At 32.1% G+C, this 15,937-nt stretch overlaps 1 protein-coding gene and 2 long non-coding RNA genes across 6 annotated transcripts; 2 read left to right on the top strand and 1 right to left on the bottom strand.

Annotated features, from left to right (window-relative positions):
- Positions 1-188: 188 nt before the first annotated feature.
- Positions 189-2,125, top strand: LOC136998470 (uncharacterized). 4 transcript variants are annotated; one of them, XR_010889049.1, is made up of 5 exons: positions 189-203; positions 393-673; positions 789-943; positions 1,080-1,191; positions 1,434-2,125. It is a non-coding gene; the product is annotated as an uncharacterized lncRNA (long non-coding RNA). The 4 variants fall into 4 exon arrangements; XR_010889047.1 differs by lacking the exon at positions 189-203 and adding an exon at positions 274-288; XR_010889050.1 differs by lacking the exon at positions 189-203 and adding an exon at positions 378-392 and having other exon boundaries at positions 483-673.
- Positions 2,126-6,312: 4,187 nt separating this feature from the next.
- Positions 6,313-11,327, top strand: LOC136998467 (putative uncharacterized protein DDB_G0291608). The gene is made up of 2 exons (XM_067351140.1): positions 6,313-8,339; positions 10,772-11,327. The coding sequence occupies exons 1-2, from the start codon at positions 8,330-8,332 to the stop codon at positions 11,029-11,031; spliced, it is 270 nt and encodes an 89-aa protein (XP_067207241.1). The 5' UTR covers positions 6,313-8,329; the 3' UTR covers positions 11,032-11,327.
- Positions 11,328-11,344: 17 nt separating this feature from the next.
- On the bottom strand, positions 11,345-13,566 carry LOC136998474 (uncharacterized). The gene is made up of 2 exons (XR_010889056.1): positions 13,444-13,566; positions 11,345-13,322 (listed from the first exon to the last, which is right to left on the bottom strand). It is a non-coding gene; the product is annotated as an uncharacterized lncRNA (long non-coding RNA).
- Between the last annotated feature and the right edge of the window lie 2,371 nt (positions 13,567-15,937).

Below are 15,937 nucleotides of genomic sequence, written 5' to 3'. Positions count from 1 at the left end.
AGACCACATGAGACATATGCAAATCCAATAGCGAATAGCACGCACAGACAGATCATCGCACAGATCGCACGACTTGACGCTAAAGCTAAAAAAATCCAGCTTTTTTTTCTTGACGCTAGCGTCAACTCGAAGTCACGTGACTATGGGCAACGCTGAAACGAGCGTCCCATGAATTTGCACCTTTAGTTTACACCGATTGTTTAGTACGCGTACCAAATACTAATAGCGTTTTCGATTATACAGGATTTGAACGACCCAGGGTTGATCAATCACTATTTTACTATAAATGCAAGTCTTTCATTGGTGGAGAGGTTGCAATGACGTCATTAACCAACCCTGGGTCGTTCAAATCCTGTATAATCAAAAACGCTATAAATCTGCTTCTCCAATAGGTATAAATCGTTTAGGGTAAAATCTACACCAATCAAAAAAGCTGATTTAGTATTTGGTACGTGTACTAAACAATCGGTGTAAACTAATAGCGTTTTCGAGTAAACGGGGTTTGAACAACACCACCTATATACAAGGCCTCTCCACTGAAGTCATGACGTCATCACTAGTAGGCCATTTGTCGTTCAGTCTTGTAATGTAAAACGCGAATTTTTGAACAGTGTAGTGCGTTTTAGTAATAATTTTTTGTTGTGGATAGTTGCTGAATGCCTGTATTATTGAGGTAAGTCATAATTTTATTAATTTACCGAATTATAAACGTATTTAGAAAACTGACAATAATAGGTTAGATTTGGATCATACTTCTTTATTATTGAAATTATGTATTTCTTTTATAGCAATGCCTTTCAAATGTTGTGTGCCAAATTGTAATGGCAATTACAAAAATGGGCCAAAGGTTGCAACGTTTTCTTTTCCAAAAAATGAAGAAATAAAAAAAAAATGGTTACGTGCTATTTGTCGACAGAATTTTTGTCCTACAAATAGTTCTAAAGTAAGTTAATTCAATATATTTATAAATAAAATTAATATTATAAATAATATGTTAACGATCAATTTGTTAATTTATAAATAATCTCAAGACAAAAATTTATGCATTACACTTGTTTTTACTCATCATCATGTTTTAGGTATGCGAATTACATTTTCACTCTTACGATATTGAACGAGAAACGAGCCATTATAATGAAGCTAATGGGAAATTGTTAACTGCTCCATTGCGACATCCACGTTTAATTAAAAGTAAGTGTTTCAAAATAATTTCAAAAAATTCTACAGCTGCAATATTTTAATATTCTAATTGTATTTATCTCAATTACATGTTTATTGTTTTCATCAAGATAATACTTTAGTACAAGATAGTACTTTAGTTATATTTATGAATTACAAGAATGAAATTACAAATATTAACACTTGGAATTCAATATTCCCCATAACGAGACAATGAAATAGTATTCCTTTTCTCATTGCATTTTTTGTTACAGACGCTGTTCCAAGTCAGTTGCTATACAATCCTCAATACTTAACAGAAAGTGAAGCACCTCATCGAGAAAGCCCAGCAAAGAAACGTTTAAAGATGGAGAATTTTTTGATCGAGCAAGCAATTGCAAGCAGCATAGAATCGAGAAAAACGTTTGATGAAAAAAACGGATTTTCTACGTTAGAAGAGTTGTATGTGAAATTGAAGGATCGCATTGATATACACAAGTGGATAATTTCGCACAAAGACACTACTATTTATTTCTTTCATGTAGAAGATACATCATATCCAAATGTTAACAGCTTTAGTTTATTTCATTCTTTTGCAGTCTGGCATTGTTTTTTTTTTTATGGTATCATTTTGTCTTTTTGTATAATTATTTAAAAAGATGTTACAGAGTGTATGTATAATTTTTATAATTAAGATTTGAGCTGAATGCTTTGAACAACAGTGTCCTGAAAAAAGTTCCAAATACAAATCACGTATAGTTTCGAATGTTAGAGTCTTGACAATTTGACGTTGATTTTTTTGTACGAGAAAATCGTGATCATTTTCTAGTAATTTTTGGACAATTAAGAAAGTATATGCTGCACACGTAATAACGTCTTCGTTGGGATTACATAAACCTCCTCGATTGTTTGCTGCTATTAAAGCTGAAAAATGTATGTTGTCACCAATTAAAAAAATTTTGCAGTATTCGCATTTCAATTTTTTAATCGCTGAATATGAAGTGTATCCTGCTACATATACAAGAAGTGGCCAAGTATCGTCTTCGATATTGTTAAGGTCCTCTTCATCAATAACACATGCATTTCTTAATAATACGGGTATATTTCCTAATAAAAAATCAATTTAAAATGTCAATGCATGTTTTTAAAAAATGTTGTAAATTAATATAGTTTTCTATCCAGATAGAAAAACATGTAGAATATTAGTTTTAGTTTCATTTTAAAATATAAAATATGTTATAATTCAAAATGTAAATTTTGAAGTTATTAATTTTAAAATTAATTATTAAAACATATAGCAATCTTTATAAAATTGAAGCCTAAAGTAAATGCTTGAATAACTGTAAGATTCATCTAACACAATTGTGCCAGTAATTATGAAAGTGGTCAAAAATCTGAAAAAATTAATGTATCCATATCTTGTGTAAAAACATGTTTTGTGTTGTGATTAATTCATTTTTTTAGATTTTGTTACTTAGACACTTTCATAATTACCAACACAATTATTGCTGAATACATTTTACAAACTAATTTTGTAATTATTATAAAAACTATTGCAGTATCAAATTGTAGAATTATCTTAACACAATTATTATGAAAATGTTCTATCTGGGTAGCTTCTGAAATATTTTGGATTTATTTAAAATGTTTGAAAATAATGATTAACAATAGAATTAAGAAAATAAGAATGAAATAACAAAATGATTATACACAAATGAACAAAAATGATTATAATGATTGGAACTTGGAAGGAAATTTGAAAATACAGTTATGAGGAAAACAAATTTGTTTAAAGTTTATAAAAAATGCAGTTGCTCGAAGTTTCAATTAATTTTATTTTTTATTTATTACGATCATTTTTGTGAAATAAGATTTCTAAATTTTTCTACAAAATACGATACTTTTTATCTTAACGATAGAATCAAAGAAAGTTTTTTTTTACAAAAATATTGTTTTACAAATTTCTATAAATCCAAAAATATTTTTGAATTTAATGCAATTTTTATATTACGAAATTTAATATAAAAGAAAATTATGTAAAACCAGAATTTTGAACTTCCTCTTCATCTTCGATATTTTCCACAAAGTCCAAGATATCTGTCGAAGTCATTTCTATATCTCCATATACTTTGGACTTTAAAAGAAGTGGCACGGTATTCTGCATACGAAGCTTACTTTCGGATTCAAAAACTTGACGAACTGATATATGATATTGTGCTCCAGCTTGTTGTCGGTATATTCCAAAACGTTCTTCCAATCGATCAGTTTGGATTTTTCCACACAAAAAAAAACTCCAATGTTTTTCATCCAAGCAGTAAGTGGCTAACTTTATCAAAGCATCTGTGGTTTGAAATAAAGCGAAATGGGTTTCTTTTGTTAGTTTTCCACCACCTTCACAATTTTTCCATCTGTTTAACCAATTCAAAAAATTTTTTAGAAATTTTATGTGATCAGAATTTTTGGTGATTGGCTCTTCAAAATGATTCCTATGTCTTTTTCCTTTTAGCAAGGTTTTAACATTTACTATATCCCACCACTGAGAAATTAACTCTATATATGCAGCAGTATCTTCAAAATATTCAAAATGTTTTTTTGGGCCAAGTTCACGCAGCGCTATAACAACATTGGTATTGAAAATTTGTAAAGCCAACTTGACATTCTGTCGTTCGATTGACGTTGGATATAAGGATTTTAAAGACAGCGTGTACCCATATTGCAGCAAATTATCCTTTTCTGTAGAGTGCATATCTTTAAGACTTTGGAATGAAGCAAGTCTCATTTTCTGTTCATTAAAATCTGGATATTGCATATACTGATGTGGTTTCTGATTTATCCAATTATTTCGAATGTTTTTTATTATGTGTACTGAATCAATAACATAAAACAGAGGTCTTGAGGAATCTTTAGGATTGCGGTACACATTCGATATTTTCGGTGGATTACTAAAAAAAGACATTGCCTTTTTATTGATTGCGTTATTGTCAGAAACAACAGCTAATACTTCAAAACCAATATTTTCTAAACCAATGACAATTTTTGCAATGAAGTCATGGAGGGTTGATGCTTGGAGCGTTTTTACTGGTAAAATATGCACAACATCTCTGTAGGTTGATAACATACTATTGATCATAAATACATGAGCGCTCGTTGCACACTCTGTACTGTTAAAAGCTCTTCCCACTATATTTCCGCCTTTATAGTCCATATACGGTTTTATATGAATTTCGTCCATCATCAATGTAACTGTTTTATCCTCAGCATTAAGTAGTTTGAATTTCGATGAAATGTAATGCAGAAAAGTTGACTCATCTTGCTCTAATTGAGGATTAGTTGAAAAATTACTACAAATTCTTTTTATAGTAGTTGACGATGGTAATAATAAATGCCCAGAGTTACGAAGAAATTTGTAAGCATGTGGAGAAATTGAATGAAGTAATCCACAAAACAAAGTAGTTTCCCATGAATATCTGAATGCATTTTTCTTCGAAATATCTAACAGTTTAATTTGTTGTAATAAAAAGTCTATAACCGGCTTTTGTTCAGATAATGTTGTTGACAATGAATTTAAAATATCGATACAGATATTTAAATTCTCCTTCACCGAACAGTCTTCATATTTTTCTTCCAATGATATTAAGGCTTGGTCGAGAATATCTTCAATTTCAATGATATTGCTTACTACCAATGGAAATTTGAGTTTCTTCAGATATTTAACTTCCCTTGATCCATAAAATAAAGTGACGGTGAAATTCTCCGACACTCGTGCACAACATTTAACATTTGGATATGATGTATCTTCTACATGAAAGAAATAAATAGTAGTGTCTTTGTGCGAAATTATCCACTTGTGTATATCAATGCGATCCTTCAATTTCACATACAACTCTTCTAACGTAGAAAATCCGTTTTTTTCATCAAACGTTTTTCTCGATTCTATGCTGCTTGCAATTGCTTGCTCGATCAAAAAATTCTCCATCTTTAAACGTTTCTTTGCTGGGCTTTCTCGATGAGGTGCTTCACTTTCTGTTAAGTATTGAGGATTGTATAGCAACTGACTTGGAACAGCGTCTGTAACAAAAAATGCAATGAGAAAAGGAATACTATTTCATTGTCTCGTTATGGGGAATATTGAATTCCAAGTGTTAATATTTGTAATTTCATTCTTGTAATTCATAAATATAACTAAAGTACTATCTTGTACTAAAGTATTATCTTGATGAAAACAATAAACATGTAATTGAGATAAATACAATTAGAATATTAAAATATTGCAGCTGTAGAATTTTTTGAAATTATTTTGAAACACTTACTTTTAATTAAACGTGGATGTCGCAATGGAGCAGTTAACAATTTCCCATTAGCTTCATTATAATGGCTCGTTTCTCGTTCAATATCGTAAGAGTGAAAATGTAATTCGCATACCTAAAACATGATGATGAGTAAAAACAAGTGTAATGCATAAATTTTTGTCTTGAGATTATTTATAAATTAACAAATTGATCGTTAACATATTATTTATAATATTAATTTTATTTATAAATATATTGAATTAACTTACTTTAGAACTATTTGTAGGACAAAAATTCTGTCGACAAATAGCACGTAACCATTTTTTTTTTATTTCTTCATTTTTTGGAAAAGAAAACGTTGCAACCTTTGGCCCATTTTTGTAATTGCCATTACAATTTGGCACACAACATTTGAAAGGCATTGCTATAAAAGAAATACATAATTTCAATAATAAAGAAGTATGATCCAAATCTAACCTATTATTGTCAGTTTTCTAAATACGTTTATAATTCGGTAAATTAATAAAATTATGACTTACCTCAATAATACAGGCATTCAGCAACTATCCACAACAAAAAATTATTACTAAAACGCACTACACTGTTCAAAAATTCGCGTTTTACATTACAAGACTGAACGACAAATGGCCTACTAGTGATGACGTCATGACTTCAGTGGAGAGGCCTTGTATATAGGTGGTGTTGGTTTGAACGACCCAAGATTGGTTAATGACGTCATTGCAACCTCTCCACCAATGAAAGACTTGCATTTATAGTAAAATAGTGATTGATCAACCCTAGATCGTTCAAACCCCGTTTATTCGAAAACGCTATAAGCCTATGCATTGAAGATTAAAGATTGAAATTTGACCAATCGAAACAAAAAAAGCTAAAAATTCTTTGTCCCGATTGATCAAATTTCAATCTTCAATCTCATTTATTAATTTTTATAAATAAAAATTGAAAATCTAACAATAGGAATTAAAAAAGTGATTGAGAAACAATCCAAATAACACAAACACATTTTATAAACATTCTATAAATATTTGTTGAAAATATTAGAATATTCTTTCAATGTACTAAAAGATGTTCTTTAAATCTTTATAGAACGTTCAAATGAGACCAATTTTAATATTCCAGATAGGTTAAAAAAATATTCTTTATTATATTTCAGGAATATTCAGAGAAGATGTTTAATATCATGTAAAGAACATTCATATTCTGAATATTCTACTGAATATTCTACTAAATTATTTTTAGTATTCTAAATATTTATGCAATTACATTGATATAAAAAAAAGGTTTAATCAACTTTACCAATATTAAATGTTAAACAAAAGTTTTTATTGTTATAATTTTTTATTCCAATAATATGTTTAAAAAATAAAAATTGATATTTTTAACAAAATAATTACATCTGTAAAATTGCACACATTCTTACAATAAAATATATAATTCTAAGCATGCTGTGGTTCCTCTTTTAATGTGAAACCGTGTGAGCTTCGGCGGACGCGGAGTAGCTCGCCGGAATCCGGGTTCGGTCGGTTGGGGATATGTCAAATAAACCAAATGCTCGTTTATAATAAAAGTAACAAAACAGCGTTTATTAGAGAAAGATGTTGATATGACTTGCTTCAAATAATCTGCTTCAATGTTCGTGTGTACATGCGAAGCGGGTGCGAAGCGATTTCGAAAGAGTATACAAAATAGAAAAATATCGGTGCGATCGGTGTACTAACAACGGTGAAATAATTAGTTAAGCAAACAGCGAAATGATTCGTTAAAGCGGTCGGGAAATGATCGTACAAGTATCGGTGAGATTGGTATGAGTAACGGTGAAGCAATTATTTAGACGGACGGCGAAATAATTATCAAAGAGGCGTAAAATAAATCTGGAGTATCGGCAACGGTGTAACAGTTATTTAAACGGACGGCGAAATCTTATTAAAGCGGCGTAAAATAAGTCTGGAGTACCGGCAACGGTGAAACAATTGTTTAAGCAAACGGCGAAATAATTCGTTGAAGCGGCGTGAAATAAATCTGGAGTATCGATAACGGTGTAATAGTTATTTAAACGGACGGCGAGATATTTATTAAAGCGGCGTAAAATAAGTCTGGAGTACCGGCAATGGTGAAACAATTGTTTAAGCAAACGGCGAAATAATTGTTTAAAGCAGCGGTGAATTGATCATTAGAGTTTGACGTGAGGCGTCTTGGTACGATCAGAGAGAGCGCAAGCGCGGGCGATCGTGTCGCAACGGTTGGTACAACGCAACGCTCGTCGGTGAGTGCGTTTGTGACGGTATCGCGAGTCCGTTCGATCGTAGATCGTGACGGGTCGCTTGACGGCGCGGATTGGTCGACGCAGTTTGCCCGCTGGATTCTGCGGATGAATCCCTGGTGCGCGGCAACGCGAAATTAGGACCATGACGTCGAGTAAGCTCGACGGGAGTACGAGGATGCTCGTACGAAGGCGGAGTTTAGAACGGCGACCTGGCTAGGTACGCGGGAATGCCCGCAATACGAAGTTCGGTGGCCTAGAGGAGCCGAGTACGCTCGACGGGGTATACGAGTATGCTCGTATCGGAGATAGAAATGGTATCAAGAACGCTCGTGTACCTGGAATAAGGCATATAATCCGAGTATGCTCGGTCGGACTACGAGAACGCTCGCAGCAGGATTGTTTGCTGCCGAGGCAGCGAACCGGGTCTGGTGAGAAGCAATGCTGCCAGAAACGAGCAATGCTGCCAGAAACGAGCGGCGGCATCACACTAATACAACCGAGAACCGATGACGTCACCCTATCCGTGTGAGCTCGACCCGGTCGACCAATGGAAGAGAACGCCGTCTCCCTTCCACCGAGCCGACGCAACAGACGATAAATGCTAAGAAGTAAGTGTTTCTAAGGCATGTGGCTGGAATATGAAAAATCCCGTGTTCGAGATTTGCTTCTCGCAACTTTCTTTTCTTTTTTCCGCATTTGTTTCTAAGACTGCTTTCACATGAGGCGTAACTTGCGTAAGCGTAATTTATGTCAGTCAATCAAATCATTCAGCTATCATATGCAAAATTTTACGTATAGTATCTGAACGATTTGATTGGCTAACACAAGATACGCTTACGCAAGTTACGCTTCATGTGACGGCACCCTCACAGTGTAAATTATCAAATAATCTTTTTTTTGCTTAAAAAATAATAGTTTATATTTATTAATAATATTCGCATATGTTAAAACTAACAATTTTTGAAATAATTCAGATTTGCTATTGTCAATAGAAAAATGAAGTTATTTTGCAATATTGCAACAAAGTGTAAATTTAACATATACTATGTTCTTGCCATTCGCCTTATTCGTTTAGCCATGCTTGCTTTGGCATTTATGTCTATCGACTCGAAAGATTTTACATACCTGTAAAACTTTTAATTATTTCCCAACTTACAATTAGTCACTCGCGTCCTGATATTTTTTCTCCCGTTCAATAATTTTCTATTCGTACATTCGGAGAATCCGAATAGTGAGATCAATAATGTACTTAATTTTCGTACACTCTAGTATCTCAATCTGAGATCGGTGTACATTTTAACGTGTCAAATGTAGACGAATTATTTCTATATAAAAGATAATTAAAATTTTCACACCAACAATCTATGATATATGCTCCATATGCCATATTATATTTTATTCCATTTTTAATCATTTATTTTAAACTATATTAGCAAAAGTTACTGTACTATGGAGATGAGTGGAGGAGACGGTAATATATATTATAAATGCAGTCAGATTTATTGTACTCTTGTTAAAATATTGTAAAAATAATGTATTATTAGTAATTATAATAGTATTTATTAGTAATTATAATAGTATTATTAATAGTGGTCTTCCGCACCACCTTCGAGGTTCCACTAACGGCGCGTTAGGTTTTTTTAGTGGACCTTCGCCAGGAGCCCTATTATACCACATTTCATTAATCTTTCTATATATTTCTTTTATACATATGTGATGTCATTTGTAGACAAAATACTTTTTTTACACTTGTCATTTACAAGTGCGGTGTCATTTGCAGACAAGATACTCTTTTTACTCTTGTCATTTACAAGTGCGGTGTCATTTGCAGACAAGATACTCTTTTTACTCTTGTCATTTACAAGTGTGGTGTCATTTGCAGACAAGATACTCTTTTTACTCTTGTCATTTACAAGTGTAGTGTCATTTGCAGATATACCAAATTTTAAACAATTTCAACAAAATTTGGCAAAATTACGACGATTTATATCTTAAAATCTTATTGAATTTGGGAATAAAAATTTTTCAATTTTTTATTTTTATTATTAAAAATAAGCATTGAACAAAAAAACTGCAAATAGAAAAAAGTTTCGTCTCATCATTTTCTACAAGCCTATGTTTAAAAAAAATTAATTTTGCGACTTTCAAAATTTTCATGCTTCGAGACGTTTAGACGATATTTTTACACGATTTCGAGCGCAGAGCGATTTCGTTGATCCGCGTCCTCAATTGTGTTTATAAGTCGCGTACAAACAGAGATCAGACTAGTTCCTTCGGTTCCTTATCAGTTAATACACTTGACGGAAAAGTCGATTTGAAGAATATTGCGAAATATGGATCGTAAGTAGAAAATTAAATTATTATTAAAATCATCATAAGAGATATAAATTATTATTATTTATTAATTAAAAATAAAATTTTTAATTAAATAATATGAAAAACGGCATAAGAGTGATGACTAGATTGATTATGACTAGAATTATGTGTTAAGAATTAGGAATAATTAATACATTTCGTTATCTTATTTCAAATAAAATAATTCCAATTTGATTTTCCTAATATTTAATATTTATTCCTATTCCTAATATTTTCTCTATTCTACGTAGAGAATCTTTATTATAATATAACGTTACTCCAATAATCGCTAATCTCAATCTATTGTTTCTATGTTGCAAGTTTCTCAAGTAGCATAGCTTTTTAAAAAAATTTACATTAAATCTTGCTTAAAGATTAAAATTTTTAATTTTATGTATTTTGAATATTAAAATTGCTGATTTTTTTAATTTTATGTATATTGAGAATGGTCGAATAGTCAACTGTTTATATTCTTAAAGACAATTTTGTAAATATAAGAAAGGTTAACACATATTATTTAGCTGTAGCTCATAATTCTTCTACCGTTTTTCATGTTATTTATTTTGTTAGCAAAATGTTTAATCTTTAGTTTCTTTCTCCTCTCTTATACATATATGACAGTTTTTATTTTTTTTAAACTCATAAATGTATTACTAATTTAATAAATATATATTAATTTTTGCAGAGGACATGACACAAAGAGTGGAAAGTATGACGCTGGAGGAGAAAGATGCTGCTGTACAACAGTTGATGCAACAAATGTTGCATCAACAAGAAAAATTGGTACAAATGCAGCAGCAGCTACATTTGTTAATAAGTAGTGGTGCAACAACGCAGCAGCAGCAGCAGCAAAATACAAACACGGAAAATATCCAAGAGCAGCAGCAGCCGGAGGAACAAACAAGAGGTACATTATTTTTTTTTTTATTTTTTGTAACTAAATGATTAATTTATATGCATGATTGTTTTATTTAATATAGTACTTATCTGTAAATGTGCTTATTTTTTAGAAAAAAGGAGAGGAGGCGGAAAGTCTCGCGCTCGCTGGTATCACCAGCGAGGTGGAAGAAGTGAATGGGGAGGCAGAGGTGGATGGGGAGGCAGAGGTGGATGGGGAGGCAGAGGTGGATGGAGCGGCAGAGGTGGATGGGGTGGCAGAGGTGGGTGGGGACCGAGAGGTGGCCAGGGCGGAAGAGGCCATATCATAATAAAAAAATATTATATAAATTAAAAAAATATTAGATAAATATAAAAATAATTTTATATATTAATTTCATATTAATATTAATTTTATTTTTTTAACAAACTTTTATTTTTTAATATTTTTTTTGTATTTTTTATTTATATTTTTATTATTTTTTAACTTATTTACTTATACAATATACTTATATTTTTATTTTTTAATATCTTTTCTATTTTTTATTTATATTTTTATTTTTTAACTTATATTACTTATACAATATACTTATATTTTTTTTATTTATATTTTTATTATTTTTGACGATATTTTTATTATTTTTTAATTTTTTATTTATATTTTTATTTTATATTTTTTTATTGATTTATTATTATTATTAATAATATGTTTTTTAATCTAATTTATGTGATAACATTATAATAAATATATATTGACTAGTCATATTGTGATAATTTTATATTAAGATTTATTTTACATATATATAAAATAAAATTTCAAATAAAATCAATTATCTCGTGCTAACTCTCTATCCCGTCACATATTTATAGATAAATAAAATATTACTAACATGTCTGCAAATGACATCACATATGTATAAAAGAAATATATAGAAAGATTAATGAAATGTGGTATAATAGGGCTCCTGGCGAAGGTCCACTAAAAAAACCTAACGCGCCGTTAGTGGAACCTCGAAGGTGGTGCGGAAGACCACTATTAATAATACTATTATAATTACTAATAAATACTATTATAATTACTAATAATACATTATTTTTACAATATTTTAACAAGAGTACAATAAATCTGACTGCATTTATAATATATATTACCGTCTCCTCCACTCATCTCCATAGTACAGTAACTTTTGCTAATATAGTTTAAAATAAATGATTAAAAATGGAATAAAATATAATATGGCATATGGAGCATATATCATAGATTGTTGGTGTGAAAATTTTAATTATCTTTTATATAGAAATAATTCGTCTACATTTGACACGTTAAAATGTACACCGATCTCAGATTGAGATACTAGAGTGTACGAAAATTAAGTACATTATTGATCTCACTATTCGGATTCTCCGAATGTACGAATAGAAAATTATTGAACGGGAGAAAAAATATCAGGACGCGAGTGACTAATTGTAAGTTGGGAAATAATTAAAAGTTTTACAGGTATGTAAAATCTTTCGAGTCGATAGACATAAATGCCAAAGCAAGCATGGCTAAACGAATAAGGCGAATGGCAAGAACATAGTATATGTTAAATTTACACTTTGTTGCAATATTGCAAAATAACTTCATTTTTCTATTGACAATAGCAAATCTGAATTATTTCAAAAATTGTTAGTTTTAACATATGCGAATATTATTAATAAATATAAACTATTATTTTTTAAGCAAAAAAAAGATTATTTGATAATTTACACTGTTAGAAACAAATGTGGAAAAAAGAAAAGAAAGTTGCGAGAAGCAAATCTCGAACACGGGATTTTTCATATTCCAGCCACATGCCTTAGAAATACTTACTTCTTAGCATTTATCGTCTGTTGCGTCGGCTCGGTGGAAGGGAGACGGCGTTCTCTTCCATTGGTCGACCGGGTCGAGCTCACACGGATAGGGTGACGTCATCGGTTCTCGGTTGTATTAGTGTGATGCCGCCGCTCGTTTCTGGCAGCATTGGTGAGAAGACGTACAGCCGGGCCTCTTTTATACCCGGCTGGCAGCCGAATGGTTTCGAATCGGCAAGCATCGGCGGTTTCGGCGGCGAGTCCCCCACAAAACGAAATTTCGGAACGGTCGGGTGTGGGGGATTTTCGGCGGTTGACCGCCGTTGTTTCGATAAGAAATTTATCGGCGCTTGATGCGCCCTTGGTGGGCTACGGACGATGGACGGTCCGTAGCCGTAACGATGCAGCTTGCGGGCTGCACCGTTACAAATGTTTCTATAAAAAGTCACTTTACTACGTTTCATATTATTTTCGAAAAAATTTTCGAAGATAAACTCGAGAAGCCAGAAGTCGGCTTGCTCGGCTTTCTAAAACGAGAAATTATTTGTTATAAGAAAGTACTTTTAAGGTTATGTTAGGGTTAGGTTAAAGAATCTATTATTTTAAGCAATCATTTTTAGTAAAAAAATTCTTAAAATCTAAACTTACCTTTGGATTAATTGAATCTTTGTATTAATTATAATTGCAGCTTGAATTGTACAGATTAATCAAGACTAACTGCGTAACTATTAATGCACGTGCTGATCGAAAGTGGAACGGAAATGAAATTGACAGAAGTTGAATCTTGATCTATTTTCTACTATACATTCTGAACGTCATCTATATGTACATCTTCAGTACATTTGAATATTCAGTGAACATTTATGGAATATGTAAACAATATGTTCCTATTGCTGATTTTAACATATTCTGGGCAGGTTTATAGAATATTCTTTATGAACAAGGATATTCTACAGACATATATAAATGATTTCTTCGAGAATATTCTCATAAAAATATATTTGATGCATCATAGAATATTCATACAATATTGTGTGTAATCTGGGTAATTTTATGAGAAAAGATTTTAAAGAAAACAAGTACACACAGACTGCGTTCCGTAAAGCGCATATGCGCGCATCTATCTGTAGTATACGTTATGTATACTATAGATGCGCGCATATGCGCTTTACGGAACGCAGCCACAGTTGACCTTTAACGACTTTGGCTTAGTTTACACCGGTTGCGTTCCGTTTTGCGCATAGCACGCATCGTTCGCATCGTTAATGCTTAGCGCATTGCGTTTCGTTTCATTATGCGCATGATACATGCTTTGAAACGGAACGATATTGAACGCATTAGAAGCGGAAAATCAAAATAGATTCCACAATAAATTGCGCTATCAATGTGACAATGTTTTTAATTGATGAAATGAGTGACAGTAATAGTAGTGAATCATCAATGACTCTTCCATTATGACTCTTCCTATTTTGACACTTTTTACAATATTGCTATCAATCGCCATATGCAATTACGCAATCGCATGGAACGCGTATGGCCGGAGCACAGACTTTTGCATAAAGCATAACGCATAAGCATAAGGAAATTGATTGGTCCATTTTTTTATGCATTTGCTTATGCTTATATATAGACCAATCAATTTCCTTATGCTTATGCGTTATGCTTTATGTAAAAGTCTGTGCTCCGGCCTATAAGCTGCTGCAACTCAAACTTGAGGTAGCTGATGCGTGTATTATGCGCTGCAGGTGGTGGGGATCTAGGGAATTCTAAGCGCTGTTCATGCGCGCATTGAGTGAAACGGAACGTTTTCTATGTAATTCGTGCGCATAATGTGCGAAACGGAACGCAACCACCGATTGTTTAGTACGCGTACCAAGTATTAAATTTGCTTCTTTGATTGGTGTAGATTTTACACTAAACAATTTATACCTATCGAAGAAGCAGATTTAGTACTTGGTACGCATACTAAATAATCGGTGTAAACTAATAGCGTTTTCGATTATACAGGATTTGAACGACCCAGGGTTGATCAATCACTATTTTACTATAAATGCAAGTCTTTCATTGGTGGAGAGGTTGCAATGACGTCATTAACCAACCCTGGGTCGTTCAAATCCTGTATAATCGAAAACGCTATAAGCCTTTGAATGATCTTTAATCATAGGTCATTGTACGCGTCTTTAATCTTAGGGTGCCGTCACATACAACCCGTAATCCGTAATCCGCACCGGAAGTCCGCAAAAATTACTAGGTATTTCGTCCGTAACGTTACATGTGTTTTTATCTCCTTGTGTCCCATGGAGCCGTAATTCTATGAAATTTTCGTAAAAGTTACTACAAGTTACTTGTTATTAATAGTAATGCTTTTTCTAATTTTATTTATTTAACTAAATTTGACGATTTAATTAAAACTTTTGTTAAAATCATAATATATTCTGTAGTTTTCTTATGAATAAAATACAAATAAACAATTATAATCTGTTAATTAAAAATAGTACTACCGTTACGTCTGAATTTACGGCTTCATGGGACACAAGGAGATAAAAACACACGTAACGTTACGGACGAAATACCTAGTAACTTTTGTGGACTTCTGGTGCAAATTACGGATTACGAGCTATATGTGACGGCACCCTAAAGAGGGACGGAAAGGCGGTGGAGCCTCTCAACAGGGGGAAGGAAGAAATAGCGCAAAGGGGTTGCACGGGGGGGGGGGGGCTAAAAGGGGATGGGTAAAGCCCCTTGGCAGCGCCAAGTGTTTTTGTATTTTTTAATAAATATTTTATTTTTATTAAATTTTTTAAATTTTGTATGTGCACTAAGAATAACATATCACTTACTTTTTAGAATCAAATTTTGATCAGTTTTATTTATATATATTATGTATATTTTATGTATGTTTATTTTGAATTTGCACCTTGAATAATATATCAGTTACTTTTCATGTTGGTAATATATTAAAAATTTAGATAATTATTAAAATATAAACATATTGGAGTGTCTTTTTTGGAACTTGGCCAGACCTTATCATTTATCAATTTTTGTGCTATAGTAATTTACTAGATTGCTTGTGAATTGCTGCAACAAGTTGCATGCAGGCTCGTCTGATACAAGCTTTTTCATATAAGTGTGGCATAAGAAA

The sequence above is a fragment of the Linepithema humile genome, chromosome 3, assembly GCF_040581485.1.
Source record: "Linepithema humile isolate Giens D197 chromosome 3, Lhum_UNIL_v1.0, whole genome shotgun sequence".
Classification (NCBI taxonomy): Eukaryota; Metazoa; Arthropoda; class Insecta; order Hymenoptera; family Formicidae; genus Linepithema; species Linepithema humile.
The sequence above is the reverse complement of the archived record's forward strand: the minus strand, read 5'-3'. Positions and strand labels throughout refer to the sequence as shown.